The 26,750-nt window shown below is 49.8% G+C and overlaps 1 protein-coding gene across 7 annotated transcripts in view; it reads right to left on the bottom strand.

The window, feature by feature from the left end:
• The window catches only part of RHBDF1 (rhomboid 5 homolog 1), a 59,740-nt gene that overhangs the window by 28,826 nt on the left and 4,164 nt on the right, over nucleotides 1–26,750 (bottom strand). The window contains exon 1 of one of the 7 annotated variants that reach the window (XM_032704350.1): nucleotides 8,091–8,108. The exons of 2 other annotated variants lie outside the window; for them this stretch is intronic. In XM_032704350.1, coding sequence (XP_032560241.1) covers nucleotides 8,091–8,101 — 11 coding nt within the window. In that variant the 5' untranslated portion in view covers nucleotides 8,102–8,108. Of the gene's footprint in view, nucleotides 1–1,793; nucleotides 1,830–6,393; nucleotides 6,517–7,167; nucleotides 7,292–7,386; nucleotides 7,500–8,090; nucleotides 8,109–26,750 lie in introns of those variants that run through there. 4 more of the 7 variants (XM_032704354.1, XM_032704349.1, XM_032704351.1 and 1 more) reach the window with 4 other exon arrangements.

Genomic DNA, 26,750 nt, shown 5'->3' with positions numbered 1-26,750 from the left:
TCAGGAATCCAGGATGACAGCACTGCTCCAGTGCCACAGAGAACGCAGCCAGAATGGATAACGAGCGCAGTCACATTAACAACTCAAATATTAACAGTTCCAGCTATAAACAACTGACTGCCAGCACTGGAACTGCATCCAGAGGAAGAATCATCTTGTTCCTGAACGCTACTCAAAGGTAACCACAGCTGCCTGCTGGGTTAGTGGAGCCCTCTGCTCTGGGGTCCCCAGCAGCCTCGAAGCACAGTTGTCTCAGTGCTCTTTATTCTTCAGCTCCTCATTAACAAAGAAGCAGGAAAATGTGATCTCAGAAACTATTTTAGTGCACATTTAACTCATTTAAACAATTCAATGGGGCTTCAGAAGACCCTGTTTCAGATTTACTTCCATTACTAGTAAAATAAATGTCCTATAAAGTACTGGCTGACCCACAAGTACCACGGACACAGTCACTGCCTCAATTATACAGCAAGGTGAGAGTCACAAAAATGCTTTTGTCAGTGTAGCCACGACCCCACATAAGGAAACAGAAGACAAACCCAACAAAGGCATCATTTTTCATTGAAATACTGAATTTTCAAGTTTTTTCTACCAGCTCTCATATTCATCACAAGTACTGTAAGGGTTCAGGACACAAGGAAAGATAGGAAAACATCACTGGGACGAAGCTCAGGAGAGCAGTAAACACTGGCTCTGGTTGCTTTTGGAATAGCTGATGCTCATGCATCCACCCCAAGAACAATTTTCTTGGTAAATTAATGCCTCTTAGTGATTCCAACATTGTTCATTTAGAAAATATGAGATCAATAAACAATTGATGCAAAAGCAACTGCCAAAACCAGCAACCTCCCCTGAAAAGATCACAATAGGCCAAACCAAAAATTACGTGAGACCAAAAGCCACCCATCCTCCACAGCGAAAACTCTGGGTACTAAAAACAGCTAAAAATCACTGTTTGTTGTGCTAAATAAAAAGGCTTCAATGGCAAAGGAGATCAAAACTACCACAAATGACAACATTTCCTATGGAAAGTTACATAAAACCACGCTGAATAGCAACCTAAAAAAATCTTAGAGGAAATAACAATAACAAACGCTGGAGCCACCAGAAGACACACTCCACATTCAGGAAGGATGGAGCTGCAGAGCCACCCAGAACAGCTTTCTCTGCATGTTCCTTTCAAACTCAGAGCATCCTCACCCCCCATCACACACCTGCTTTCTCCACCACCACCTGGGTCCCAGTGAGAGAATAAGTAACGAGGCCCAATGGAGATCCTTCAAAGGAACAATTAAATAGCCAAGGACTCGGAGCAGAGCTGGTTTGGCTGGAGATGCTCTTCTTCAGCATTAGCTAATATACCAGCCAGGGACACAGGAGAGCTTCTCTGCCACTCTGATGCTCTAATTTCTACCCTGGCTAGTGCCCAACAGCCAGGTACACACATCTCCTTCTGGGTCTAACTGGAAAGCAGTTGCAGGAAGAGCTTGTCTTGCTCTGCAGGTGTATTAACACCTGTGGATATCCATGTGTGCCCAGTGCACCAACTCAGATAGAAATAACCATAATTCTAACTTGGTTTTAGCAAAAAAACAATATTAAAAATCTAAGTGAACCGTACTTCTTCAGTCTGAGTGAATGGCACGTTCTTTCTCACTGTTCTCCCTGAAATCACAGTCCCAGAGCAGCCGGAGAATAAGAAGGAACACTCACACTTTTTGGCACAACTCACAGTCTGTTGTCTTCTACAGTTCACTTTAAGGCTTTGAATTTAAGCAACAGAGAAGCCCTACCTCACGTGCTGATTGCTACAGGGCAGTAAATCCCGAAATACAGAAGCCCTATTTGTCAATCCCGCCGTCTGAGCCCTCAAGATTTTAAAATTCAAGCTGTTCTAACTTTCACTGAGCCAAAGCCAACTAAGTGCCAGAGCTGAAGAACAGTAAAAGCAGCGTCCTGTGCAGCTTCAGGATGACCTCATAGGGATTGTTCCTTTTTAAAGGAAAGCAAACCTTCAAAGCAGGGATTGCTGCTGACCAGCAGAGCAAGGGGCTGGCTCTCAGTGAAGTGGAAACAGGAAAGGGAGGAGGAGGCAAAGGTAGGCTTTCCAGAAAAGGCAAGATCAGGCACGTCTTGCTATCTCTTCTCCCCTTGGGAAGGCTGTACTGTGCCAGGGAAGTATTGTGCAACGATACCTCTTAGTTCACTGGGAAGAAATTACACTTCCTTTAATAAACACTGTGCTTTAGAGATGCTCTGATTTCTAAGGCAAGGTCTGTTTGTTGCTGAAGGCCCCAGAATTTGAGAGCACATCCGCTGCTCAGGTCTGTATCATCATAGTCCTATGATGGGCAAAAAATAGCTTTAATTATATTAGAAATAAATTGTTTATCTACGTAGTTGAAGAGTGCACCCAAAGGAAATTACAGCAAGAACAAGCCTTATGTCAATCTGACATTTGCTGTCTCTGCAGCAAACAGAGCCCACAAGCAACGGAACATACACTTCATAGCTTTAGGAGATCTGACAGCTAAGGTTAATGTGAAGAATAAACTCTCTGCTTTCACCAAGTGGGAAACAGCCACTGCTTGTTATTCAAAAGGATTTAACCATAGTTTGGATTATTTGTTCAAAAACTCAGCTACTAATTTGCTCCTTGTGGCATCGTCCCAACACACAGTAAGAAAAAAAAAAAATCCCACTTCCTCATTCCTACAGCAGCATGGACTGAAATAAGGATGAGAGTTGTGATCTGAAGTGGGCCTCAACTGGTCCTGGACAGCAGCTGGATGAGCAAGACCAAAACCAGGAGCAAACAGTCGGAAATCCCTGAAGTTCAAGTAACAAAGATATGACAATAGGCAAGCTCAGCACAGACGCAATTTCCACTTCTCCCTGTGGAAACCTCACTTCCCAGTGGCACAGACAAGCCTGCCTGTGGAAACAGAGGTTGGCAGGCAAGGCCTGCCCGCCTCACAGGGCACTGGAGGGAGGGTCTGCACCACTCTGTGCAAGCTGGCCTGGATGGCACGGGCAAACATCACACACCAAATCAGGCTGGGGTTCTCCAAGGACATGGAAAACAGAGCTGCCAGCACGACCATGGGAACTGCTGCCTAACACATCCATTTCCTTCCAGGGTTAAATCTTGCCTGCTGCCCACTGAATCTCCTGGGACTAACAGCTGCAGGGCTGGGACTGTCCCTTCTAAATGCTTTTCTCTCAGAGGGGAGTTACTGGACACTAGCAGAGTAAGCAACAGGTCCTGACATCCATTCAGTTCAACTGGTTCTTCTGCTAGTTCTGAACAAAGCAAAAAATAAACAGAAAAAAAGAGGGGGAAAAAAAAGAACAAAACAATCAGCCACAAAGCTAAAAACAACTCCATCACTGGGGAGACAACTGCCTGTGTGACACTGGACACCAGGGTCTCCCCTCCTCTGAAGAACTTCCAGCAGCACTGGGATGTTTTACCCACCAGCCAGTCACAAGTCCAACTAAATTCAGGTTGCAGCACCCACAGCACACACTGAGACATTGTCACACAGCAGAGAGGATAAAACACGGCTCTCTGAGCAAGCAGGCAACACGTGCATTCTGTGGGTTACTTAAAAGTACAACAGATACAAACCCAGCAGCAGGGAGGCAACCTGACAGCAACAGAGTGAGATCTGCTCTTTTCGTGTGCCTTGTATTCCAACTAGATGATGATAAATGTTAGACTTAGAGCCCAGCACCTCTTCAGCTGAAAAGAAAGGAAACTAATCCATGTCTGAGATCAGGGAAAATGTTAAGGAAGGAACCCATCCTCGAGTTTTAAGTATTTCAACTGAAATGGGTCATATACTGGCAACAGGCTGGTGGCTGCAGGAACAGCAATTAATAGAAATGTCACATCAGGTCACAATTAATGCTGGAACCTCTGAGAAAAGCACATGGTCTCCACGGGATGCCAAAGCCTCCAGAGATAGCTAAGGAAGAAAGGCAGCAACCACAAGGGAAGAATCTTATCACAGACTGTTCTGCTGGATAAAAGCTCCAGAGTTACAGATAGAGAAACGTCAGGATCTTCAGCTCACAGCCAGTCCCACTTGGCAGGCACACCCCCAGCAGCACATGGGGTGCTCTGCCAAACCTTCTGCTGGATACACTGAACGGAAGAGGAAAACAACCCGGAACTCCTGGTCATGTTGCCCATCTCAGGCCTTCAGCACTAACCAGGCTGTGCTTGAGATCCGACACACTGAACGGAATCAAACCTTTACTAATTATATCTGAGCACGAGGGCTCTGTGCCCAGAATAAACTGTCCTATCACGCCACTCTCGGCAGACCCTGCCTCTCCCAGGGGAACATGTTGGGACTTGCTGGCTACTCTCCGGGGCTGGATTCCAGAGGAACAGGACTGATGACCCCAAAAGGAATTCCTATTCCTGCCTGGCGACCTCGCTCAGCTGCAGCCTCGGTTCAGTCCCCGCCGCGAAAGCGAAACGAGCCGTCTGCCAAGTCCAGTGACGAGGGACATAACTCCTGGCTGAGGTGACACATCAGCACCAAGCCACGAGAAGGATGAGCTTTGAGCTTGCAGGGGAGCAGAGCTCTCCCATATCCAAAGCTCATCCCCCTGGCTGAAGCCTATCCAGCACAGAGCAAGACATTCCCGAGACCGGGGCCAACCCATGGCTTTCCCCAGAACCTGAAAAGCCAGTTTGTAGGCAGATCTCTTGCAAGTGGATTGCTTAAAGAAAAAAAAAAAAAGGGGCTGTCATGGGAAGTCCCAGAGCAGAACTAGTTTTGTGGGAGTTGCTTTTACGCTGCACAGCATTAACCTCCTTTCATGGGAACTTACAGAAGCAGGGACACCACGGACACACCACTGCCTTCCTGGAGGGGGCACAGAGACCAGAACAGAGCTGGGGACATGTTCCAGACCCACAGCACCTCCTGGAAGGCTGGCAGTGTCCCACCTCAGGAATGGCACAGGCTCCCACACGAGCCCACACGTGGATGGACAATGCAGATCTGGGCTGCCAAGTGGCAGCCACGAGGATCTCAGGATGTAAGAGGGATGCAGCAGGAGGGAGGGATGATAGCTGCTGTGAGAGCAACAGAGGGTTAAAGAAAAAAAGGCAGAAAAGCCCTTTCATAAAGTCCTTTTAACAATCAAAACTTGAAGGAAGTATCTGAAAGTTCATCTCTGTCTTCCAACTGTATCAACCGATCTAACACGAGTCATCACCTCCTCCTGCAAAGCCTGCACCACTGAGAGAGAGGGAAGAGCTGGAGAGCAACATCTATCCACACACTGGAGTGGAAATCCCATTCTCCTTCCAAGGCTCTGCTCCCCAGCTTGTCCCAAGCGGATCCTTTTTACCCCCATGGTCGGAGCACAAAGGCAGCAAGTTGTCCTTGCTGCTCTATCAGCATTACTGCAGTTAACACCCCGTGCTCCTTCCTCGTCTCATGATTCATTCAGAAGCACCTTCGGCTTTGCTGCCTTGTCCCTTCCCGTTACGTGTGACTATTTTTTCCCTTTACTGCAGAATACAGTTTTCTTCCCAAAGGAAATTAGCAGGCACAGGGACAAAAACAGGAAGAAAGGAAACAACTTCCTGCTCGCTCTGAGACCCGGCCTGGAGACATCCCTGACCAACACCGTGCACCCCGCCACGAATCCAACCTGCAAGAGAAGCAGCAGCCGCAGAACCGAGCCGTGCACAAGGACAGGCACCGGACAAAACTCCTCTGGTGCTGCCACTCATCTCTCCCGAGTTACACTGGAGAAAAGCACAAGGCAAAATACGTCCCAGTGGCACTTTGGCGCTATGTGTGTGCGGCACGATGGGGGGAAGGACTGGTAGCTCGCTGAGGAACCCAAAAGGACTTGGCACTGAGGGTGCAAGCCTGCAAAAAGCTTTGCTCTTGCTCGCGTCAGGCTGCTGTGATCCCCTGCTCCGTGCCAGCAGTGCACAGTGTGAGAACTCCGTTCAGGGACTCGATCCAGCACGAAAGCTAACCTTTACACGTAAAAAGCCGTAGGTTTTCCAGCAGATCACCTCCCAGAGCGGCTGCCAAACCACGGGTGCCAGCATCAGGGGAGGGATGGGTGGGAACGCGTGGAGATGGGGTGGACCCGATCAGCTGAAACAAGCCGTAAACGCGCACCTTCACCTACAGCCGAAAGCACCGGGATCACCGAGCTCCCAACATCCAAACGCGGGGGTCGGGGGCGGCACCTGCCTCCGGCCACGGTCTCACCCCCGCGGGCCGACGAGGGCCGCTCCCTGCCCGGCTGGGGCGGCGCGGTCCCGGTACCTCCGCCGGGCAGGGACCGGCCCCGGTCGGACGCCCCTCCCGGCCATCCCCCCGCTCATCCCCCCGGCCCCGCACTCACCGTGCCGGCGGGCGAAGCGCAGCGGCCGCTCGGGTTCGAGCCGCCCCTCCAGCTCGGCTTAAGGCACCGGCGCCGCCGAGCTCGGCCCGCGGAGCAGACTCCTCCCCCGTGCCAGGGGCCGGCCGGGCGGGCACGCCATTCACAGCCTCGGCATGCAAATGGGAGCCGGGACCCGAGCGCGGCTCGGCGGGGAGAGTCCCGGCGGGGAGCTGCCAGCGCCCGGGGCCGCGGGACGCCGCATCCCGCCGCGCCGCCCTGACTCACGGGGTAGGAATGCGCCGCGCCGGGCGGAAGCCACCGGCCCGCCCGCGGCCCCGAGCCCCCGCCTTCCCCCGCGGCCCGGGGTGGGCAGCGCCCTTTGGCCCCTCGGCTGGGCCGGGGTGGCGGGGTTTAGCTGCCGGGCCCGCCGGGTGTCCCCGCGGCTGCGTGGGAGCGCTGCTTCCCCGGAGCGCTGCGCCCGGGCGATCCCCGTGCCGGGAATCCCCTTGGCTGGGCACCGCTGAGCTGCCAAGCCCCGGCCCCGCTGCCCCTCGCGGGAGCCTTCGCCACTGAGCCTCGCACACACTGGGCTGCGATGCCACCAGTCCTCTCAGGCTTTCTTGCTCTTTCGCTTTACTTTCTCTTTGCCCCGTTTCCCCACGTTTAGTCCTGCGTTTCCCATCAAGTCTTCACACCTCCTCCTCCAGCCATGTGGTTAGCGCATCATCCCTTCCCTAAGCTGTTTCTTTCCTTCCAGCCTAATCATTTTCCCCTTTCTGGAGGGCATCCTCCCACCTCGATTGCTCAGCCGTGCTCGCCTTTGTCCTGGGATTGCTGCCGAAGATTTCTCCATCCATGCTCTCCAGAGCACCGGTCAGCACGTATTGCTCACACGGAGCTTTGCTGGAGCTCCAGCGAGGCCTGCAGCGCGCACATCCTTCTTGAGCAGGTTCCCAACCCGCAGCTCCAGATGCTTTCACTGTTAGTAATAACTGGGGGGATGATGTTCCTTACCATCCTACTGCGTGCTCCCCGCCGACCTGCGTGATCCAGAGGAGTGGGAGAGCCGCTGTTGCAGGGGCCGGCGCTCCCTGCGCAGGGTGAGCTCATCGGCACCGCACCCACCCCTGCCTGTGCCCACGCACGGCAAACGGCAGCCACACGTCTGAGGCAGCCCCCCAGAGAGCCCTGCTCACCACAGCGTGTCTCGTTAGCTAATGAGCAAACACAGAGCAGCCCCAGCTAGTCCTGGCTGAGGTGGAGACCAAATTGCACGCAGAACCCTGACCGTCCGCAGAGCTTAACAAGGCACAAATTATTTTCAGATGTTTCTACCACATAAACAGGGGGAAAGAAGCGTCCAGTAAATGCAACAGAGCAGAGATGAACTCACAGGGCCCTTCAGCATCTCCCAGGAGGAACGCTCTGGAGCTGGAGTGGGAATCTGACCCACCCCTGCTCGTTCTTTGCCAATAGTGTGTGCATTTTGCAAGGAAAGCAAAGCTCTGTCACTGAAACGTGATTTCTCGCTCCTGTCTGCAGCACTACTGCAGACAGCACTGCTAACCCCATCCCACAAACTCCCATTCCCCAAGGGCTTCCCTGCCCAGCCCCCAAGGTCTCTGGGGTGGGATTCAGGATGGGATTCTTTTACCCAAACTGCAGGCATCTGCATTGAGGAGGATAAAATTTACCCTCAAGGTAAAGAATACACCTACCTTGCTGCCATTGCCAGCCAGGGTGTTTCTCCTTCAGTGCACTGAGTCCTCCCAGCCTAAAATAGACAGAATAAGGTGACTTAAGGCCAGCTTTTGACTGCTCGACCATGAGATGGTGCACGGCAGCAGTTTTTTCCTGAGGACCCACCAGTCCTGGTCTGGAGCAGGTCATCCAGCCCAAGAGCCTTGTTTGCTTTCTCCCTCATGAATGCTTGCAGGGAGTACTTCTGTTTGAAATGTGGCCTCTGAGGACCAGCTGAAGGAGAGCTCTTTCCTGGTGCTTGTTAGGTTTAACGTGAACGTGTGATTACATGAATTTGCTTCGTTCTTCTCCGCTGGAAACTGGAATTTCCTCCCTTCTGCTTGAAACCCATGAGAAACTGTGATCTTGCCACAAGACGTGGTTAAGACCCAATGAAATAGATATCCATCAGCATGTGAAGTGCAGCACTTTCACTGCTGCAGCTTGCTAAAACTGCTTCAAAGCCTGGTGAGCCACACACCTGCCCATTACAGCCAGGCAGTGCTGGCTCTGCACCAGCCAGGAGTGGTGCAGAGCAGCCCACGGGCACTGCACAGGATCGTTCAACACCTCATCTCCATCAGCATCCCCTCCTGCATGCACGTGCAGCGCTCCTTGGAGCACTGATCCTGTGTCATGAGGTGTTAAATGGGGCTGCACTGTATATGGATTATAATCCAAGCAGGGAAATGGTGGTGTTGGCCTGTGCTTGTGGCCACTGGTGGCCACATGTGGCCCCGGGGAGCCCTGCGGTGCTCTGAGCCAGCACAGCCCCTTCTCCTTTACCTTCTTACAGCCTAACCTTGCCTAACTGTTCTGTGAGCACAGCCAGGACACACCAGGAGCACAGAGGCCTGTGTTTATCTGTATTGCTGTTTACATAGACAGATGATTTGATTTTGACCTGCTTTGTTCAGTGTTTATGCCAAGAAAGCATCCCAGTGCCCGGCAAGCACAGCAGAGAGCGTCAGACTGCAGCCCTTGCGGGGAGAGCCGAGCTCTCCTTGCCCTCTGGAAACACACGGGCTTTGCAGTGCCTCCTGTGCTGACATGAAGCAGTGGCACAGCCCTGGCAGCTGTCCTAGAAAACAGGGAAGAGGTCCAGAAAGGCCTGGGATTTCGTCTGGGGAGGATTAATAACACAGAAACCCAAGCGAAGTCCCATGGAGTTTCAAATGCAGGTGGCCTGGCCAGGAGCCAGAGAGGGAATTGCCAGGAGCAAGAGGACAGGGATTCCCTTTGGGGAATGCCTTTCCAGGGTGGATCACTGGACCTGCATCCCCTTGTTAGGGAACAAACCAGATTCCTGGGTGCCAGCAGCTGGTCAGGTTTTCATCCCCAGCCCTGTGTGTGTGTGGGGAGAGGGATCCTGTGGACAGGAGAAATGGGGTTGGTACTGTGGAGAGAAATATCTCCTCCTCTTCCTCAGTACCCTGCAGCTCCTGGTGTGCCACTGGCAACACTGCTATCTGGCCCAGGGAGAGCAGTGTGGGCTGCTCTGAGCACCCAGCCCCAGCAGTGCCCTTTCTCACACACTGTGGGAGTGTTGGTGCAAAATGCTCGGAGTACAGATGCCTCCAGATTGGATGCCAAGCTGGGAATGGTGCTGCTGACCTCCAGAAAAAAATACTGACATTTTTCGGAGTGCAAATGAAATACCTTTTGCTTTCAAAGAAAAAGAAAAAAACCCCTTCTGCTAACAAGCAGCTGTGTTGCAACTTGAATTTCCTACAATCCACTCGATTTTCTTGAAGATCAAAAACCTAACACTGGGTGGAAAGCCTTTTGAAGCCTCTGTCACCCTCAGGCACCAGCAGACAGTGCAGATATTATTTGTGGGGTCACTCAGTGGCCAAGGAGGGACACAGAGGTGACTTTGGGCTGGCAGGTCCATGCACCTGGTGAGGTGCTGGATGTGCCACGGGCTGAGCTGGCAGCAGGCCCACAGGGACTGGGGGGGGTTAAGCCCCCAGAAGAGGTCCAAAAATAAAACCAAGCCCTGCCATCCTTGTCTGCAGCTTATTCAGCCCAAACCAGGACATATAATTCACTTCACAAGTGTGTTCAGCAATTCCATGTGGGGCTGAGGACCAAAACCAGGAGAGGAGGAGGGAGAGAAGCCAAAATGCTGAGGATCTGGGATGGTGGTGGTGCCCCAGACCACTCACAGCCACAGGAGCTGCTGCCCAGCAGAGCATGAGGAAATCACATCAAAACTCAACCCCAGATTAATTGCAGTTGATCATTCCTAGCTCCAGCCACAGGGAATGCGTGTGTTTGCAGTGCCAGGAGGAGGTGGAGGAGTGGAAATGATTTACAACTAGGATTTCGTGGGTAGCCCTTATGGAAATATTTATTTTCAACTTTTTTTCACCCAGAAAATCCACTCAGATCAAAATGGCAATTTTCATTTTGGTCAGCCCAGAGGGGGAATTGACCAGGAAAAAAAAAATACAAAAAAGGGAAAAAAAGCATGTGTAAAGAAGGCTATGATTTCCAAAATATTTAGGAAATGTTGCTTAACAAAATAGCTTCCTCCTCCCCAGTCTACTTCAACACAAAAAGGAGCTTTTAACATATATATATATAACAGATATATATATGTGTGTGTTTCATATGGAAGGAATAAAAATGTCATGGAAGAAGTAAGATGAAACTCCCAAAATATCTGTTATGTAGCCTGAAAGACTCTTATCATTTTCCACTCCACTCTTGGCAAGAGATGAAATAATATTGCTTCAGAATTTCAAAACTGGGCAGATTTATTTCCAAGAGGCACATGAGAACTCTTACAAAGCAGTCAGTGGCCAAGGGTGTGATCAACCCTTGCTATTGGAATGCAGGCCTGGAAGAGCCCAAATCCAAATTGCACAAATTAGCTTGTAGTTGTTGATCTGTAATTCTGGGGGGCCTGGGTTTTGAACAGCAATTTGCATCTAAATATCCAACTTCTGCTAACGGGGAGTGGATACAGAAGGAAAAAATGAGCCCCGTGGAGTGTGAGCTCTGTGACCAGTGGTTGAATGTCATGGTGGTATTTGGGGTCCCTGCTTGTCCCCCCACCAGGGCTGGGTGTCAGCCACTGGTGTCACACTTGATCCCAGCACTAAGAGCCACTCCTGCTGATGAAGAAGAGGAGCACAAGAGGTAGGAACGTGCACATCAGCTTGCAAATGCCAGAGGCCCATCCCCAGAGCACTGTGAGAAATGATGTCAGGTGGACCAGCAAGGTTATGCAGCCTGTAGCCAGTAAAAGTGGCTTCTAACCTGCTGCACGGGGCAAACCTTGAAGGAGAACATTCAAGACTGGCAGTAAGGAGTGATTTAGTTCAGCTCAGACGGAAGAGCATCATGGAAAGGGACTCAAACACAGCATTAGCCACAATGAAGTTCAGCATCTCCTAAGTTCCTGTGTTAACTCAAAGGGAATTAAAAAAAAAAAAAGCCTTCCCATTCAGCCACTCATAAATGAACTGAAGGGGTTCATAAAAGAGCTGAAGAATTTTGGTTGGTCTGTCAGCAGTAAGCTACATTTTTGAATATACTATGACAGAGATATACTATCTTGATGTAAAAATATATACTTGGTAATTGGAGAAAAAAATAGTTCAGTTACTGACAACCAACTTGCAAAGAACTTACTCAGCTAAAATAACAGGGTTTTGTGTAAATCCAGCAAATCTTTACACAAATCTTTAAGAATAGTTTTGGCATAGGCAAGTAACAGCCTGAGAGGCTGAAATTTCAAAGTAAAATCAGCTCTGTTTCAGAAACATAGATCCACTCTCCAGCAAACACTAATTTAACCATGTCAAACTGTAGTTAGTTAGATTTAAGGAACAATAACATTTAGTGTAAAAACTATTCCAAACAATTAATTTCATGGGTTCTGATCTAAACTTTGTCAGGTCCCCCTGTGCTGCCCAGTAAATGGCAAAAGGTAAGGCTGGGAAGGTGGCTTCTCTTCCTGGTGTCTCACTGCTTTGCTGGTTTGGTCCTTCCCCCTTGTTCCTGATTTTTCAGGTTGAAACAGGAGCCAAGGAAGAGAAGGGGATTATCAGCTTCCAAAAGTTTTATGAGCTCTGTGTCTGGCCTGTCTAGAGTGTGGCCTTGCCACTGGATTTTGAAGCCTCCAAGGATGGAGTCCCACCACCTGTGTGGGTCCTGTCCCAGGGATGTGTCCCATCTTTGCGTGCAGCCGGTTTCTCCTGTCGCTCCCGTGGGGTCTCCTGCCCTTGCAGGGTCCCTGTCATCCCCTGGGGCAGTGCAAGTTGGGTTTCAACCCCCTCCACCTCATCCTCCAGGGTGAGCAAAGCTGCTCTCCCAGCTCTCCTCCCCAGCCATCCCAGTGGCCCTTCACTGGGCTCTCCAGTTTCTGTGCCTGTCCCCTCTCCTGAGGATCCCCCCCAGGGTTCTGTGGTGTTCACTGAACACTGGTGCTGTGCAAACAGGAACAGAAGGAGTACTGGTACTTCAACACCATCAGCAGTGAGCCTACAAACATCTGTCAAACACGCTGAGCTGTAAAGACTCCCTGTTTTCCAGCAGAACTTTTGGTGCAGGAACTGAAGAAGCTGTGGCTGACCTTACATGAGGAAGTGCTGGTAGAGCTGTCTCTGCATTCCCAGCCCTTCTGCAGGACACGGCTGAGAGAGGAAGCTGCCAGCAAAGTTCTTAACTAACATTCTGTTTATGATTGTCATAAGATGCCGAACCAGGGGAAGGCAAGAAAGGAATGAAACCCCAGAAGAAAGCAACTGTTAATCTTGACTCCCACCCAAGCCCCCTGCATGTATTACATTTTATTACAAGCATTTCTTACAAAAGGTCCACACGTGGAGCAAATGATCCCAGTGGAGCGATATGGTTCAGCACTAGCCAACCTACTAATATCTGCCTTGCTTGTTTTTCCTTTTTCCTGGCACGTGAAGCATTTTGAAATCATCTGGAGCTTCCTACTGCTTCAGGACTTGTGAGGTCCCAAAGCCAGTCATTCAGAAAACTTCTAAGTCACTCTCTGGAAAACTTTTGGGTGTATGTGTGACCAAGTTTTTCTCTTGGAGCCTCGGCTAAGGCAGACTGGCTGCCCCAGAGACCTGTTCCCTCTGTCACTGGACGTGATAATCGTGCCAGTGATTATGGTCAAAGCTCCAACTACACTGAAAGCAGGCAGCCAGCGTCCCAAAGGGTTTGATAAAACAGAGCCTGTTTTCATTCCAGATTACTAAAGAGCCCCTGGACTTCAAGTTGTCCACAAAGGAAAGATCTGTACAAAATATCTAAGCCTTTCCAAAAAAAAACCCGCAAATGCTTGGACACAGTCCATTTTTAATGTAACATACAGAAACTTCTGAAAAACTGGGTGGGGAATTGTTTCAGAAAAGGGCAAAACCTTCCAAACTGCTTGATTCCAAAACCGCTCTGAGCCCAGTGGAGGAGATGGACAGATATTTTGCTGGAGTCCCAGTGGAATCACCTCAGGGAATCATCCAGGAAAGGGCAGGTCTGGGGCTTTGCTGCCCCAGTGCAATCCCTCCTGCAGCAGACAGGCTGCAGCCAGAGGGACCAGCAGGTCACCCCTGGGCTGTGCAGCTTCTCTGGAGTGGGGTCTCTCCTGCACTCCGACATCCACGCTTTGGATCGCAGCCCTCAGTGCCAGCAAGAGAAAGAAGCTGCTCACTGTCTCATTCCTATTCTCCCCTGAATAAAGCCTTGCAGGAAAGGGAAGGGATCATTTCATTTCTTAAAGGGCAGCTGAATCCCCTCTAAATGGCCACATTCTTGTCCCTCTTGCGGAGTGTGGCTGGTGCCAAACTCGGTCACAAAGGCGTATTCACGGCTCTTTCCTTCCTACACATTCAGGAGTTGAAAGCCAGTTTGGTACAGACTCCCCAAAATGACTTATTCAGCAGCTGCTCGCCAGCTTCCTGTTTGCAGAGCGGGGGGGCTGGAGCAGGGGCACGAGCCCCGACACCACTCGAGGTACCACAGGGACATCCTGAGATCCTGCTGCTCCGGCGCTCCCTGAGCCTGGCAGAGGATCAGCCATCGCTGAGCGGGCTCGGCCTGGGCACAGACCCCGTCACCAGATCGGCCTTTTCACCTCTGCTCTTGGTTTCATCACCAAATTGGCTTTTTCTTGAGGTCACTGGTCCCCGGGACATGTTCCAGCCGTAATGAGGATCTTTTCCCTCGTAAATAATTCCTCCTCTCACCGAGGGAGTGGAGCAAATGCTCAGCCTCAAGCTACTGAGCACTGAGGGCAGCCAGCTCCTATGCTTGCCAACAGCCATGGAAGTGATTATCCTCCCTGGGATCAAGAGGCTCAATGTCTTGTCTAAAAACCTACAGGAAGGCATTGGGAGAACAGGGACAAAGTTGCCCTTCAGCTCTTTCATTCATTTATAGCAGGGAAATCAGGAAAAATGGGCAAACCTTGCTCACCACAATGCCACCTTCATACTGGCACCCACAGATCCTTCCTGGTATCCTCTCAGCTCCATCATTCTTTGGAGGAGTGTAGGAAAGGCCAGGGCTGTCCAGGTGCTTTTCATCTGGGAGCTGAGCTCCCAGGAGTGGTTTGGGGTGGCAGGATGTCCCTGCTGGGGACATCATGGGTTTGCCAAGGAAAAGAAACCCCTGGGTCTGTGCAAACTCATGTTAAAACAGTGCTGGGAGTGGGTCGGTGGTGGCTCCTGCTTGCAGCGGGAGGTGATCAGGATGTTTTCTCAAGGCTGGCTTTTGGTTATGTGGTTTTTTTCACCATCTGTGGCTTCAGTGTGACTGCCAGCAGTATGGTTTAACTACTCAGCCTCCTACATGGCCCTTTGCAGGAAAATGCCCGTGTAGTTCTCTGCAATCCCTGCAGCCACATTGCTGCTCAGCTCCAGGGGAGGAACCAAGAACATCTTCACGTCCATGACATCTCCAGTAAAACAACTTGCCTTATACAAGAGACAGTGCTCCAAGAGCATGCCCCAACCTATGGGAAAGGATCCCTGTGCTACTGGATATAGGCATATTTCTTCCACAGTGCCACCATCACTTCAACTTATATGTTATAACTGAGCAAGCCTGGGTTTCCCAGCAGGCTGGTGGTGAGAGACAGCAGGATTTCACTCCCATGGCCCCACAGTCAGTCACAGATGAACACACCACACTGGTAGCCAGGTGGGGGTTGGCCTCTTCTCCCAGGTAACTAGTGACAGGAAAGAGGACATAGTCTTAAGCTGCACCAGGGAACGTTAAGCTGGACATTAGGAGGAATTTCTTCCCAGAAGGGGTGATTAGATATTGGAATAGGCTGCCCAGGGAGGGGGCGGAGTCACCATCCCTGAAGGTGTTTAAGGAAAGACTGGACGTGGCACTGAGTGCCGTGGTCTGGTTGACCTGATGGTGTTTGGTCACAGCTTGGGCTCAATGATCTCAGAGGTCTCTTCCAAACTAATTGCTTGTGTGATCCTGTGGTAGGCTCAGGCTGGAGCTATTTAATCAGCAATGTGCTGATAAGGTGACCACCAAAGCTGCCTCCTGACTGCACAGAGGATCGTTTGCAGCAGGTAAATGAGCTCAGATGTGGTTTCCTGGCAGCAAGGGGACCCTTCCTGCCCCCTGAGCGTTTGTTCTCCCACTGGAGGCTGTTTGTACACTGTTTGTACGTGCCAGCAGTGTTCACACCTGACCCTGGCTGCAGGACACAAACATTGCCTTGCTGCAGCAGCCTGTGTGGGGCTCCCTGTGCCAGCCATGGCAGTGGGACAGCCACCCAGCCACACGGCTGCATCCTGCTCTGCCATGGAGTGACCCGAGACGAGGGGCAGAAATACCTCTGGCAGGAGCAGCAAGTGCTGCTGAGGGTGGGTGAAGCCAAGAATGTGGAAGGATTTGACAGCTCAGACACCAGAGATAAGGATAGGGGTGCTGCAGGCAGGGAGCCCAGGCATGCTGGTGCTCACATCTCCTGGATCAGGCCTCCTGCCCGGGCAGAGGGGAGCCAGTCCAGCCTTGTTAGTTTGGAAAGTGTGGATCCCTCCTTCCTGGAAATGGGCCTATCCCCACCATCATCCTTTCCATGTCGTTGCCATGGAGAGAACAAATGTTTTTGTGCCTTCCTTGCGTTGGAGTCTGGATCCAGCTGCAAGTGGAACTGATTAGCAAAGGTGACGATATCTTGCTCGAAGGATCCACAGGGTAACGCTCCGAGTCCCAGGTCTGCACCCATCCTTTGGGCTCATGGCATCACTGGCATTCAAACCGTGGCTGGGACATGCAGGAGGGACCCCAGGCTACTGGGACAGAGCTCCTTGACCAGACATATCTCAGCATAAGCTCTCCTTGGTGCTGAGCTGAGATTCGCCTTCAGCATCTTAAGCACTGATCTTATATAACCCACTGGCTCACATACAGACTGTGCTCTGCTGCTGATTCCAAATGGACATTTCCAAGGAAAAACGCCCTTGGCAATGTAAATTCTCAGCAATCCCCAGAAGGATCAAAACCAAAGAAGTAAATCACCCCAGGAGAAGCGTTTGAAGGGCAGGAGGGTGCCACCACAGCACTCCAGACGCATCAGGGACCAGGGAAGGTGGAGAGACCACGGCATCCAGTGCTGCTGACTCGGACTCAGCCATCACAAAGTCTGATATAATGTTGCTGCACATCATCACCCCAAAGGAGCCAGCACAGTAGGTGAGTGGTGTTGCAAGCAAGGCCAGTTTTTCATGGTATGTGCTGTATTCTCACAGCTACTGATTCAGCTAAAAGCGTGTTCCGCCCTGGGGCCGGGCAATTACAAATTTAGCAGCTACAGTTCTAGGTCCAGAAATATCTTTGTGGTAACCTTTCTCATTGCATCTGGGAAGAGCCCAAACAGGAAATCTCAGGTAGAAATGGGAAATGAAACCTCATAATTTGAGTCATCAATCATATGGTAAAGTTAGGAGAGGAGTTAGCCTGAGTACAAAGGAGCTTGTCTCTGGCAGGGCTCCTAGAAATAGAAGCAGCAATTTCTTCTGGTTTCCTGGAAATCTTGTATCTGAACTTGCTCTTATTTTCCTTCTGGAAAAGGACTAAAATCTGACCTACTTTTGAGCAAAAGAGCCATTGGGATCAGAGTCCCAAAATAGGCCTGGGCATAGACTCTTCCTTGGTGCCCACTGAAGCTGGTTGTTCGGTGTGATGAGATAATGCTCCTCTGGAAGAATGTCAAACAAAGACATTCTGTAACCAAGGCTTCAAATAAAATTATTATCTGCCTTGTTGTTTAGGGGCTACAGAGTCCATCATAATATTGAAAGGCAGTTGTGTTTTGTGTCTAGAGCCTGAGTTTTGTCATAAATTTTTGGAAAAAAAAAGCATGACCCTGGTAACCAAACCGCTGAGGAGCCACTGCTCCAAGTGAAGTCAGACTCTGAAATCAGCCCTCACAAACAGTTGTTTTTGTGGCCTTTTGAAAATGACTCTTTTCAGATGTGCGGTTGGAAATTTGCCAGGCCGCTCCAGATATTTCCCCAGAGGTCCAGATGGTACAAAAAGACATGGAAAATAAGACATGTCATTCTTAAATAGGATTAGTGACACCCTTGCCTTGCTGTAAAGCACTCCCATTGTATCAGTGTGGGTTTTGGGTGCCTGACCTGTAGGTCTGCAGCCCTTTGCAAGCAGAGGATGTCATGAGGGACTTATGCACCCCATGTGTCCATGGGTTGAACACACCCCAAGCAGTCCAGTCTCACTGGAGGAGATGAGAAGCATCTTCCAAACCAGCACCATGGGGTTTTTTCGCTGTGGCACTTAAAGCACTGTTAGGATGAAAATCCAATCAGCCTCAGAGCACCCAGCGAGCCCCTGGCTCAGCCCCTCAGGGTGATCCTGAGAGGGACACCTCTGTGACAAAATGCTTGAAATCTGCCTGTTTGCTGTGGGTGAGGAATTCCAGACAAGGGGGTTTGGAAAAAGTTGCCACTCTGTTTCACAATGAAGACCAGATTTTCAAGAATTCCTACTGAAAGGAAATTCCAGCACACTTGGAAACTAATTTTGGAGAACAGAAATATTTCCATGCATTTAGGGGAGGGAGGGAATACATGTCCCACACAGAGCACAATCCCCTGCACGGCTCCGAGCACCGGGGTGTCACTCTGGAGGACAGGGGGTCCTGGCCAGCTGAGGACACTTCCCAGTACCCTGGGGAGCACTTGGAGATGTCCAAACAACTCCCCAGTAACTTGGTAGCATCTGCCTCACATTTTTGTTTGTATATCTGATTTCAGTCTTGAACAAAACAATGAAACAAGACCGAGCCCTGGAGAGCACTTGCTCAGTGTGTCTGGGCAAAGCCATGGGAAGCCCGACCTGGCAGGCTTTGAGAGGGAAAGCTAAGCTGCTCCCCAGCCTCCCCATCTCCAAAAGAATGCTCCCAGAGCCCCTCAGGACATGGAGGTGGGTTTAGCAGGACTTCAGGAGCAGGGGGCTGCCCAGCAGAGCTCCCAGAGCACAGCCTTGGCTGCTGGAATTGTGGGAGGGTCTGGACCGTTCTCCAGCTGCTGGAGCGGTGGAGCCGGGGCCTGACTCATCTCCCACTGTGGGATGGAGCTGGGATGGAGCTGGGATGGAGCTGGGATGGAGCTGGGATGGTGGGCAGCCTAAAGGCCACTGCTGGCCCTCATTCCCCCCCCCCGTGCCCAGCTGCAGAGCCCAGGAATGTTTCCTGGGATAATGATAGCCCAGTGGAATCTGCCTGCCCGCCACACTGCTGCCTGCAAAATCCTATTTTTGGCACCACCACCATCCTAACCCCCAGACCATAACACTGCAGCCGGAGTCTGCCACATTCCCAGAAATTCCAGTGCTGGAAGAGGCAGGGGATTTTTCTCACACACCCACACAGGAACTTAGAAAAGGAAAAGCTAAATACAAATGCAGAAGCTGGCGGTGGTGGTCACCTAAGCCCTACCTAAGCATCCAGCTTGGAGAAGCTGCCGTCTCCAGGGATGTGGAATGCTCCCAGGGCTTTTCCCAAGAACTATCTCTGCCATCAGAGTGATGGCAGCCTCTCCCCTAGGGTGGGTCTAGGCTGACCCACTGTCACTGAGCTGAAATGTGCCTGCCATGTTGTGAGGAGAACAACTCACTGTGTAATTGAGGAATCAGAGTTTCTCCGGGGATTATTCTAATTAGACTCTGCCTATTTTTACCCCATATCATGTGTTGGAAATACAACTTTAAAACCACACTGGAACAGCCAAGTTAAATACTGTAATAACCCTGAAAATAGGGTTAGTGACTTTAATGGCTAACAACAACATTTCCAGCAATAACTCTGAACAAGAGGGATAACTGCCATGCTTCTTGGCACAAGCTGGACTCCAGGAGAGTCAGGGATCAATCTGCAACCCTTGACAGGAGCCCATGAGTCCAGCAGCAGAACCACTCTGAAGGATGGGTGGCTGAAGTCACTCAGATAAACACTGTCAAATCCTAGAAACAAATTACATTTACAACAGCTTCTGTATTCAGGGATATCACTGCAGCAGGTCTCATAAATTTTCCAGCAAACCAGTGATTATGGCTAACGGGAAGGAGGCCAGTGGCTTAGTGCCCAGAGTAGCTTGGGAATCCTGGGCTCCCTCACAACTCACGCTGGGACCAGGAAGGAGCAGCACCAAGTCCTGCCTGACCACAGTCCCACGGTGCTGGGCAGCTCAGCAAGCCCAGGAGAGCCCTGGGCCTGCAAGCATCCAACACCACTGGGCTTGAGCCAGGTTTGCTTTTCCCAGGCCATGTAGCAGGCCCCTGTACCAGGACCTTGCTGCCTAAGCTACATCCTCATGCTCAGAAACTGAGGTTTGGCAAAAGCTCTGGGGAAAGAAAAAAAAATCCCTTCTTGTTCCCAAAATATCACACATGCCCTACAGTGGTCCAGCCTGGCACATCTCCAGTTATGTGGGCACGGGTTTGGAAGGACTGGGGTTAAACTGAGCTCCAAATGTACACGGAGTTTAGAGCTTATTTGACAGCTGTACAACTCCTGCTCAGTTTAAATCCTGCACACCATCCCCAAGGCCCTTTCGCTGCCCCCCACCCTGTCCCTTTTCAGGTGGGGTCCTGGTCCTCCCCAGGGCGAGCAGAGCTGCCCTCTCCCTGCAGTCAGCTGAGCACCAGCTGAACACCTGCATCCAGTTTGTGACGTTTGATGAATTTTCTGGACAGATCATCAGGTGCACGCCCGTTCTGCTTCCCCAGGGCCACCCAGGACAGCTCCCTGGCACTGGGAACCCATCACACCCGGGCTTCCAGAGCTGCTTGGGCAGAGAGGCTCCTAGAGAAAGCCCCTGGGATACCCAGCTGCAAAAGCCCTCTGCAGACACCTTCCAGGGTCCCATGCATTTCACTAGGGTGAAGCTGGCTTCACCTTGAGTACAACTCCAAGCAAAAATCTGGAGGAGATTGTCCAGACAAGGTGCCCTCACTTATGTAAGGTAACGTTCTCCTCTGGTACCCGTTTTCCATACACCTCTTGCGAAATACCTGCCAGCTAATCCAAGAGCACACCTGGAAAGTCCTCAGCCCGGGCCTGCTGTGTGCACAGCTCACAGGAAGCCGCCCACAGAAGGGATTTTCCTGAACACAAGAGGACCAACCACTTTTGACAGCACAGAGATGGTTAGAGACAAAGTTTGGACCTTTGGAGGGGTTTTTGTTTGTTTGTTTTGCTAAGTTTCCTGCGGTCTGGAAATGCAGTGCCACTTTGGTACCTGTCCTGAGCTTTGGGAACACTCATCCAATGACACCAGCAGGGTAAAATGCTGCTCAGCAGACAGTTTCCTTAATGCCCCAGGTTTTTGGCCACTGTAGCCCACTATGCCAGTGCCAGTGGCTCATTCCTTTCTCACTGGGAAGCATCTCCATATCCCAGGTCTGTGGCTGCAATCCCATATCACTGGTCCCACCCCCTCTCTGCTGGTGTCCTGCCCTTTCCCATCGCTCTGAAACTCGCTTGACCTTCCTTCCAGCAGTCCCAAAAATAGTTTAAGTTCTCTCCATTTTTAGAGGCCAGTCAGGCTTGAAAATCCATTGTGGATTCTGGCAGCAGAGACCCAGATGCCCAAGTCATAGGATGAAGGTAGACTGGGAGCACTTCACTGTGCCCTGGGAGATGGTTCTTCTTAAATGAGACCGTGGCATGGAAGCTCAGCTTCTCTTGCTCCTGATCACACTGAATCCTGGGCATATACATTATCCCAAAATAGTGGGATCAGCCACTGGACTTCTCTAGGGAAAGGGCAGGCAAACAGCACGCTGCCGGGCGACAGGGCAGGACAGAGGAGTTACTCACAGAAGCATTTCCTTTCTCATGATAACTCAGTTTATCTTTGATTAGAATAGGTTTGGGGTTTTTTTAAACTCCAATCACTCAGCCTGGGAAAATAGTATGGCAGTTCCTCTAACTGCCCTGCAAACTGCTTGTGGAAAGCATTTGTGAGGGCTCAGCTAAGCCACAGAAATTGCTCCAGACAGGCAGCACTGACTCCAGAAATGTGTTATGCAACAGTTAATTTCTAAACCTCCCAGTCAAAAAGCCTAAACTCAATTCCAGTAGGAACTGGCTGGTAATGGATTTGGTATGGATGCCAGTGTGAGGTGTGTAAAGAGCATGTGTAAATAACACCTTGGCCTGTTTGGCTGCAGCCACTACAGCAAATACATCAAGCTATTGTGCTTCCCCTACAAGCCTGTCATCACACACACCACCCCAGCTGGCAAACCCCTTGCCTTTCTTTTTTCCTCCCCAGATGTTTCAACCTCCAGTTTGAAGCTGACATCTGGAGAAGTGATGTTGTAGAAACGCTACACATCAGCAGGCCAAATATGGGATGTGCTGTGCAAATGAAAAGGTAGTGACAGCACAAAATTAATGGGTGTCCAGATGCAAGTCAATAAATGATGTAGTGCCTGTCAATGGCTTCCTAGTGCAAAAACAGGCGAGAAACCTTGTTGTACTGAGAGGCCTCCCAGGAGGGATGTGACATCTGGCCAGCCACAGTTCCTGAAAAAAGGCACTCTCTGACATCTGACTCCCCCCAGTTAGTCCACATCTCCCAGTGCCCCTCTCTGCTCCTCACTCCCACATCCTTGCTAAGCCACCCCGCTCCTCTCCCATCTTTTCATCCTTTGTAGCCATTTCTGCCAAGTACATCTGAGATATCTCCTCCATGGTATTTTGGGGTCTTAGCCATCTCAAGAGATGAGACTGCAGGCAGGGAGCATGGGGGATGGAGGTAGGAAGACCTCCTTCAGGGGACAGGTTCACAAAGAAAGGCTTAGAGTACTCCCTCAGGGAATAGGCAACTGCTCTTTGAGTTCCACCATGGGCAGAAAGAGCAGATTTTCCAGGAGTTCTTTGTAAGAAACCTGTACTCATCAGGCTGGTGAAAGATGACCATTTCTGCTGCAGCAGCAGTTACCTTGTTATTGGTGAACCCGTGAAGGAAACCACTGCTGTTGGGACTCTTGCAGCAGAAGGCCTGCAAAGCTGTGTGCTTTGAGTTGGGCAGAGTGGTGATTGTGTCTGACAGCAGCAATGGACTGCTTGATCCTTAAGTCACATGAAAAATTACTGAAAGGTTTTGGTGGAACAGGAGCTCTGGAGGTCTCCAGTCCAACCTCCTGCTGCAAACAGGGCTGGCTGCAAAGCCAGAGCAAGTTGGTGAGGGCATTGCCCGGTTGAGTTTTGAAAAATCTCCAAGGATGGAGGTCCCACCACCTTTCCAGGTCCTGTGTGGTGCAGGGGAACAGGAGATTCCCTTGTTATTACCTGTGGCTTCCTGCCCTTACAAAGTCCCTGTAAGCCCCATGAGCAGCACAAGGTACGATCTGATCCCCCTCCATCACCTCCTCCAGGGTGACCAAAGCCACTCTCCCAGTGGCCCTTCCCTGGACTCTCAGTTTTGGCCTTGTCTATCCCATACTGGTTGCTGTACTGTCCGGGAAGGTGGAGAGAAAAGTGAAACAAATCTATTGGCTGCATTAAGCCAGTTTTCAATTTTATTTTTTTTTTTCTCTGTAGACAGGCTGAGAAATTCTCCAGCAGCTCAGACCAAAAAAGAAAACCACAAACCCCAACTTTGGTCATTTTATTTACACAAGGAGGAATGCAGGAATTTTGACTTACTCCAAAGTATCTTTGGTTACCCTGTATCACTACAAATTTGTTAAGAGTAGAACTAACCCACAGTGCCACTGAAAACGCAACTGCAAGTTCTAATTCAAATAACTACTCCAGCCCACAAAAGACACAGCTCCTGCTGCACTTCAGAAACACATCAGCAGAGAGAAAACAGGTAAGGAGGAAAAAGCTGTGAGCTAAGCAAATGTGATAAATTTTCAGGAAGCAGGAAGAAATAAATTGGGAGTTTAGCTATTTTCAAAGTAATTCCTATTTTTCCAGTGGATATTTACATTGGCTCTGTGTTCCTGTCTTTCCAGTCAAAATTCTGTTTCTCACCACGTGATGATGTATTTTAACATGAGGCCAAAAGGGATTCATATTCCAACTAAAGCAGCGTGGATGTGCACTTTGTACACACGTGATCTGCCTTCAGAAAGGCTGCCTGGAGAAAGGCAAGAAAGTTATAGCTCATTGCAACCAGATGTGGTGTCAGTCTCAACCAGGTCCTAGACTAGAAATGGAAACCAACCTCTGACAGGCAGCAATCTACAGTAGGGGAAAAGGGATTTCTGCTTGGAAAGAGATCATGGCTTATAGTCCCTTATGGGAATTTATGTATTCTAAAATGGGAATAAAACCTGCTTCTGATGCCAGTGCTTGCATGTCCTCTTTGGCCACCCATGACAGCAGAAGGGCGAGCAGACGGGGCAGAGGCAGATTCAGCAGACCTTGGTTAGGGCAGCCATGCCCTAGGGAATTGCTGATTTCAGCAGAATCACCCCCAAACTGCCCAGGAATGCCAGGAGAGGCTGCCTCAGCCACAGCACTGCTTGGCAGAGAAGGTGTCTCGGGTTTAAACTTCGTTATCTAGACAAGGTCGTTGGAAAGTTGGTTGCAGAGAGGCTTGGAGGTGTTGGAAGAGCTGGAGCCCTGTCACCATCTTTCCCCAATTTCAGGAGCCATTGCTCAGCAGAGAGGATTCCTTAAACATTTGATTTACCTTCAAAGCCTGCTAAAAACCACTTACAGAGAAATCAGGCTTCTACTGCCAAGAAGTGTTCCTAGTTAGTTTGGAGGAATTACCACCTCAAACAGAGTAAGATCCCTTAGCAAAAGGAGTCATTTTTCATTACCAATTAAATATATACTGGGTTTTTCCCAACATAGTTTTATTGATTTTATTGATTTTTTTTGATTTTCTTTCTTTCTTTCTTTTCTTTTTTTTTTAAAATTTTTTTATATTCCTAAAGCCACAGCAAAGCTGGAACACAGATTTGTCTTGACTGAAGCAGCGGGTAAGGACGGAGATGTTAAAAATGAGTGAGCACTGCAGAAAGCATTAGTGATTTACATGTAAAAGCAAACTTTACCTATACTGTATTTATGCCCCCAGACCGTTTCTTTTTTTTTCCCCTGGGAATATGTGAGTTCCCATCTCTTCAAAAGGAGGAGTTTGTTTTCAGTGGCAGCTCTTGGAACCGGAACACTGAGCCCAATGCCAACTGTAAAATTGATATGCAGAGGGTGCTCCCCGCTGCTTTCCAGTTAAATTCTTACCCCGGAGCTCAGGCTGCCTGCGTTTTTCTGGGAAGCAAATAATCACATCAAACCTAAGGGATTTGTTTGAAGACAGATTTGGGGCTTCAAGAACCCTTTTGTTTAAAGGGGGCCTCAGACAGAAACTGGAGATCCTTCATGTTTAAGTTGCTCTTTGAGCAGCAGAACAAAGTACAGTTTCCGAGGCTCCTGTGTCCCATTTCCCTTCCTTTCCACAATAACCTCTGTCTCCTCTTGTTTTCCTGAGGGCCTGGTAATGCTGACAGCTCCCCTCTGCCTCCAGTGTCCCACAGGCAGCATGCACTGGCTGGCCAGTACATCTGTGCTATCACCCAGAACACTTCAGACAGTGCAGGGAATCGCTGAGCACATTCTTCTTTCTTTTTGTAAGGAGGGACATGATCCCAGGTCTTTTCCCTCTGCCCAGAAACCAGGTTTTATAAAATCTAGAGGAACTCAGCCTGCAGATTCAAAAGGGGAGAAGATAGGCAGTGTAAGTGTGTAAATTTTCTTATCCTGGGAAAGAAGGTTAACAGGGAAATGCAGCAATAATTTTAGTTACAATGATAAACTTGAAACACAGACCCCAAGAGAAGAGGTCTCTGTCTCTTGCTCTGGTTTGTGAACCCTAAGATGAGCCTCTCTCTTGCAGCATTTATGATTTTTCTTTTAATCTAAGAGGGCAGGATGGAGTTACAAATGACTTGGCCTATAATTAACTTGCAGCGAATGCAGAGCTAATCTTTGAGTTGCCAGCACAGTTACAGGCAGTAAAGCCTTTCTCAGATCAGGTCCCATGTGCCAACACTTCTGGTCAATGATTATCCCTCGCAGAAAGCTCCCTCCAGTCACCTGTTTACATCCCAAACGTTCTCAAGTTCTGCTATTTCAGGCTTAACTCTTGTGACCTTAGTCAGTGATACTCAATCCAAGCCTCCTCACCATGTCCTGCAGGGCAAACAACTTCAGGTCCGTTTTAGTAACCAGTGCTATGTCATGCCTGTGGTCAATGACTCTAAATATGCCCACGCCCATATGTTTCCTAAATTTGGGTGTCTGTGATAGCAAACACCACGGGCTGGGGTGGGCAGTCCTGTTTCACCAAAGAAGAATTCGGCGTGTTTTTGCTCTTTGAACGTTCTCTTTCACCTTCTGGGCATTTCCTGGATGAACTTAGATTTATTAGAAGATATCAGCTAAGCAGGATAAGCGAAACAATTGTGACTCCTGCAAAATGTCTCTAAGAGCTGGATGAGTCAGATAACAGGCCCGTGGAGCAGAAGATATCTACCCCCCAAGAGCGGTGAATTGTGAAAGCTTACAGACAGTATGAAAACAGGTCAAGTATAGAGTCATATTTCTCCTAAATATTCCACCAGACCCAGTGGTTTGTGGCTCAGGGACTTCCTGAGGCAGAGATGCTGTGTCTGTGTGTAATAGCCTGGACAGACTTTTCCTCCTGGTATTTCTTCAATAGGTTCTTGAGCCCAAACAGTGTTTTAATACTCACGGTATCCTATGGAAATAAGCTCCTCAGTCTATGTGTGAATTGTCTCTCTCTCTCTTTTTTTTTGGTTTTTTTTTTTTTTTGATCCTGGCACTTTCTAGGCCACTTTCTTTCCTTTTCAGTCTTTGCTCACTGTCTCCATGCCAAGGTTTGTAATGAACCCCTAAGACAGAGAGTGAGTGGGTCTCATTCAGTCCATAACTTCTGATCTCCATTGGAAAATGCTCTGATGTTTTCCCAGGAGAGCCAGTAAGTAGGTGACCAGTCTTTATCCCACTCATACAACACAAGGATCACCTCTGAAAGTCCCCTCCCAGCAGCATTTCAGTATTGCAAAGGGTACAGGATTACTCCTGTAAAAACAACTGCATCTTAATTTGCATATTTTCTATCTGCTGTGGGACA

This window comes from Chiroxiphia lanceolata, chromosome 16 (assembly GCF_009829145.1).
Source record: "Chiroxiphia lanceolata isolate bChiLan1 chromosome 16, bChiLan1.pri, whole genome shotgun sequence".
Classification (NCBI taxonomy): Eukaryota; Metazoa; Chordata; class Aves; order Passeriformes; family Pipridae; genus Chiroxiphia; species Chiroxiphia lanceolata.
Note: the sequence above shows the minus strand (reverse complement) of the source record. Positions and strands in the feature narration are given on the sequence as shown.